The sequence below is a fragment of the Phaethon lepturus genome, unplaced genomic scaffold (assembly GCF_000687285.1).
Source record: "Phaethon lepturus isolate BGI_N335 unplaced genomic scaffold, ASM68728v1 scaffold31752, whole genome shotgun sequence".
NCBI classification, from domain to species: Eukaryota; Metazoa; Chordata; class Aves; order Phaethontiformes; family Phaethontidae; genus Phaethon; species Phaethon lepturus.
This window is the reverse complement of record NW_010521756.1, coordinates 3,722-9,270: the sequence shown is the minus strand read 5'-3', so window position 1 is coordinate 9,270 and position 5,549 is coordinate 3,722. Positions and strand designations below refer to the sequence as shown.

The window sequence follows — 5,549 nt, the reverse complement described above, 5'->3', positions numbered from 1 at the left end:
TGGCTAGATCTATTTTCATCCCTTCTCTTGGGCTACGAAGCTGTATAGTTTACAAAGCAGAGAAAGTCATTCATAGCTCCTTACAGTGCAATTTCTAGTGTCGCATAGTAACCGTGGATTTACTGCACTCTCCTGTGAAATTTCAACTGCCATAACAAAGCTTTATGTTGCAAACGATCAGCACTCAAATATTTAGGAATAATAATAATAATAAAGACATTTCACCCTCCCCTTCCCACAGGGGACCAATCTGTCTTTTTACAACGAGGGGTTGATTCAACCCCATGCAAGACCTTAACAAGGTCTTTTTTTGTGTGTGTGGCAAGTATTTGACTGACATTTTGCTTGAAGAAGGGGAAAATCCCACTTCCTGCAGCATATTGCAGGGACCAGCAAACATATCCCTTTGTCTGTTGGAGCAAATATATAATGATAATACTGTGCGGGTGCTCCAGAGCTGACTCAGCTGTTACACGATCACATTATGCCTGTGATATGCAATCCATCATTACGTTTAAAGCACCTCTTCATTAATATCCAGTATTTAATGTCAACAGTGAGAAATTAAAATTCAAAAGTGTTACACTGCAGGAACTGCAAATACTGCTGCAGTGGTAATGGCCTGGGTTAGTTTCATGAGATCCATTAGTTCAAGGGGAATTTCACAATTCAGAAATACCAAAATGTGTGTGTGGTATTAACTACCCTCTTGGGATAAAGGTCATGTGTCATATTTAAAGAAACGAAAAGTTAAATTTCCAAATGGCTATGACTATTTCTTCCCCTGTTTAAGCAGTGCCTCTATCCCTTATCAGTATAGCTTTGCCATCCATATTCACAATAACGCTCTAACTGTGGTGTTACAGATATACATGGTGTACTAGAATTGGGAAGTACTTTGGCTTAGATTGTTTTAAACATCTGCTTCCCAAGTGCATAAGTTTCATCTTAACCAACTTGCTCAAGAAAATAAGAAAGAAGTACCACAACATTTTTTAATCTCGCTTGGTCTTGTTCCCTTTTCTCATTTGAAATGTTGGGGGTTTTTCTTTTCCATGGACAATTTTATCAAACAAATCTGCCTTTTTCCCTACTGTTTACTTAATGACAATTTTTTTTTCATCTTTGCTTCAGTCCAACATATGACAGATCAAGCAATTCCCATTAGAGCTACTGTTTGAGATCCAGGAACACCTAATGGCCAACAGACTCTTCCCTGGTGGAGAATGAAGATTCAAAGGAAACATTTGAGATTATTTTTACTTTCATTATTTTTGTTAAAAAAAGTTTGCACCTTGATGTGTCATGAATACCCCTTCTTGATCTTCCTTTGCCTTGTCAGACCTGGCCAGCACAAGCAGCTGAGATCTTTGCTCTATTTTCCCTGCATCTCTGTGCAACGCTTTTTTAAAAAGATAATATACTATTACTTTTTCTAAGCCTTTCAGACTGCTGTAACGTGATCAGGATTCTCCTGAATCTCTATGCATTCGATCTCTTCTCGTTCCTTCCTTTTGGCCCGTTTCTTTTTCTTGTGATGCTTTTTGGAAGGTGGGAAAAAGGTTAGAAAGACGGGCAAAATAACAAAACAGTGCAGAAGTGTGCAACTGCCAGCAAGCAGCAAGCATTTGAACAGTGTGAAGGTCAAGTTTGAAGGCACAAAGAGAAGGGGGACCAACCCAATAAGAAAAGAAGAAACGTTCTGCAAAATGGCTGTCCCATGCTCTTGGAGGGAGTTCTTTATACACTGAGTTCGAGTGTGCTCAGTAGCTAGTACAAATGTATAAAGCAGGGGTGCACAGTGATCTATGGCAAAATTCAAAGTGTAGATAAGGCACAGTATAGAAATGCAGTCCATGTCTACATTCCATAAGGTCATCAAGCCAAGGACACCCAGCTCTATTGAGGTGACACTGAGAATTAACCAGAAATTTCCCAGAGGGTGGATAACCAGGAAAAAGGTCAGTATTAACACCAGCAGGATGCCAAAACCAGAAATCAAGACAGGCATAGTTACTGATAAACCATAGTGGTCCATGAAAACAAAAGTAGGATTGAACACAATGAACTTGATGCTCTGTATAAGAGAGAGTGGCCTCAGCTTCTCCAACAATTCTATTGCCTCCCTTTGTGTGTTTTCACTAGTCCTGGCCACCAGGTACAAACGAGACGCAATTATGTTGTTCTCATCTCCAGCTTTGGAGAAAATGATGTCGTTTTTGAAGTGCTGGAATTCCGGCTTTTTTAAAAAGGAGCTCTGGAGGATACTGATAAAGTCACTTTTGTTGGTTGCACTGATGTTACCCACTCGAAGGAACTGGTAATACTGTTCTATCCAGGACACTGTATTGAACCCCTGGCTTAGAGTTTTTATGTCTTCTTGCACAGTGCCATTCCAGTACTCCAGGGGTTCGTAAATGTAGAAACCTATCACTGGGCTGTAGTTGCTGAAATACTTTTGCTGTATGAGGGCATAGGAGACGCTTGGAGACTCACTGGCAAGAAGGTTGATAATGTTGGCTCCATCATTAATCTGTAAGCACCCCATAAAGGAGAAAGAAGCATAGATGAGATACAGTATCACCACAAATGGCTTGACATAGATATTGGTAATCCACTCGTTGTAATGCTCTCGGAGGAAATGCTGGATAAAGTGATGCTGGTATGGGTTGGTCTCATGATGAGAAGTATGCTGATGGCCATCATTCATCATGGTCTGGAACCACACAGGTTTCCGGTCCAGGTATTCTGCTGAAGGAATTTTACAGCAGAAGATGCTGTGATAACGGTTCTGCTCCAACTGGCCAGCAAAGACCAGGCAGGAGCCAAAGAAGGAGAAGATATAGAAGTAGTTCAACAGGATGGAGACACACATGTTCTGGCAAAAGACTTTTACAGCTTCAATGTTGGTGAAAGGACTTGCACCCATGCCAAAGGCTATAAAATACAAGGAGCTTGTCATTGTATAGGAGACCATGACATCTGAGTAGGCATCTGCTACTCTGTCCTTGAATGGCAGATTCTCTCTGGTTCGACGCCATCCTGAAAGAAGTTCAAATACTCCTTTGGTTCCATGACCTGAAATGAGAAAACAAAGTATATACATGTCCATATATAAAGGGGGTCCCATCATTCTCCAGGTTTTCCATCCTCCAGCAGGCAAAAAATGTTGTCAGCTAAACTTCATTATGATCTTGTCACCAGTTAAGTAAATGGAAACTTGTGAATTGTCTGTCTAAAGCTAGATACCAGAATTAATATGCAAGTGCTTAAATTAACAGCCTGATATTCTGAGACTTCCCATGCTCAGAAATTAAATTATGAAATACCCTTTAAAAGACACTAATTGATTTTAATGGACATTGAATTAGTTCCCAAATGGGCTGCCTATATAGGACAAAGGAGAAGATTGAGTTTAGTACAAGTTGGTTTTTTTTCTGGAAATTCCTTGCAACATCCTACTACATCTTTCAAGGTTTAAGGGATTCAGTTTGAAACACTTACAAATGCAAATAGCACCATTTTCTTTCAGAGAGTATAAATTAAAGCTATTATTTGAGAAATGAGCAGATGTGACCAAGAAAGGGACACCTTGATTCTTCATGATGGACAAAAGAAAAAATATACTGCCATTAAGTAAAAATAACCAGAATAATTTGCATGATGTTTCTCTACCGAGTGAAACTGGAACTTCTCAGTGATAGTACACAAGTTTCCGCACTATATGCAAGTTGACATGCAATCCATCTTCATGATGGATTTAACCAGGACAGTACTGGTTAAATCATTGGTCCACTTGAATTGTCCAGAAAACATGGGTTTTTTTCATGTTTATGTCTCCTTCTGTCTCACTCTCTCTCCCCCCACTATCCAGAGCTCCTCATGGGGAGAAGGAATTCCTTTAGCTCACATAAGAGGACATTCAGAAAAGAGCCAGATGTAATTAGTGCTCCATGACAGGTTTTTTACTTTGTATTCCATCCTGAGAAGTATTTTAGGGGTATGATTTTTTAATACATTAAAGATTAATACAGACTTACTTTCATTTTACTCATCACAGTCACAGTCCAGGAAGTCTACAGCTGTTAAACTTTGGGACAGAACCATAAAGTTGAAGATAAGCTTACTGGAAAAGGTTTAACTAGTAAAAGTGATTCATTATATATACATATTCATATAATTTATATGTTGAATATATACACACACACAAACACATACACACATATTCTTTTCTTTCCCATTAGAGAATTTCAATTTGGAGGAAAATATAAAATCTGACATTAACTAACTCCAAAAAGGTTTGGCTTTCAAATAAAAATTTTGGTCAAAAATTAAAAACTTATAATTGGGTTTGGATGAGAAAGTTGAAAGTTCTCTGCAGTTTGGATCAAGCCCTAAAACAATTCTGGACAATGTAAGGAAACACTCTACTGAGTAGAGAAAGAAGCGGAAACAGATTGCAGATGCTCGTGTCTCAGTGTGCCTTCACTCTCCGCAGTAGAATTGCATGCAACAGAGCATGCACGATGGTAATTTTCTAGTAACAAACCCAGAAATATGACAACAGGAGCTTTGCAAATAATGAAGGGTGCAATAGTGAACAAAAAGTTTGTTGACTTTGTCTTTTGATTTAAATTGTTTGGATTCATACAGCTGCTTATGTTGCCCAAAGCAGACTCCTGGCAGCCATTCTAGACAGGGAAAATTACAACATAAACTGTCAAGTTCTCTGAATGTTACCTGTTTTACTGAAAATCTGTGTCCCCAGTGAAAGATAAACATACAGTATTACAGAAGACCTGCAGTTAGCAAAACACCTGTGCGGAAACACTGCTCTTTTTGTGAATCAGCATCTTGGTTCAGGAGGGACCTTGAATCCCCTGGTAAATTTAGGGTGAGTCTGTTCAAATTCCCAAGGCACCGTTGTCTTACACACGGTCACGTTTGGACTGTCAAGCAGAAAGTATTGGTTCCTTGGGCTGAGTAAAGCTGCAGAATCCAATGACTTGGCTGACATGTTATGCTTAAAGCAAGTGTCTAAGTACCCAGCAGAGTGTGGACCAAGCTGGCTGGTCACCATTTCCAGTGCCCGTGTTCTGGCATGGTTTAATTTAATGGTATAGGAGCTGCGTTTCATTCTCTTTTGGGAACAGTAGAGCACAACGATCTTCCTCAGATGTCTGTGCTCACCCGTTCCCCATCTAGTAATTGATTTTGGATGGTTCTTTTCCAGATGTTTCTGACAAAGGTCCATTTAATGTATGATTTTACCATTTAAAGCTTTTTTATATCCCATAAAGCCAGAACACCTCTCTTTCTGAACCAGCTCCTGACCTCATTCTTGCCCCTTCTCTTCCAGGATTAGGCACCCCTCTTCTTTGTCTCGTTCTTTTAGTTTTCTTCTCCTATGAGGAAGGCTGAGGGGATGAGTAGTAACACAGGATTTCTGCTCCCATTGCGGGTGTCATTCCTCCCGTTTCCCCATACCATCAAGACCTTTCCACTGCGGGCAGAGTGATCACTCTGAGCAGAGATGCTGTTTACCTCAG

General features: G+C 39.8%; 1 protein-coding gene across 1 annotated transcript; it reads right to left on the bottom strand.

The window, feature by feature from the left end:
• Window positions 1-1,444: 1,444 nt before the first annotated feature.
• On the bottom strand, window positions 1,445-3,130 carry PTCHD4 (patched domain containing 4). Its single transcript, XM_010281622.1, has one exon. It carries the CDS (start codon window positions 3,128-3,130, stop codon window positions 1,445-1,447), a length of 1,686 nt encoding a protein of 561 aa, XP_010279924.1.
• Between the last annotated feature and the right edge of the window lie 2,419 nt (window positions 3,131-5,549).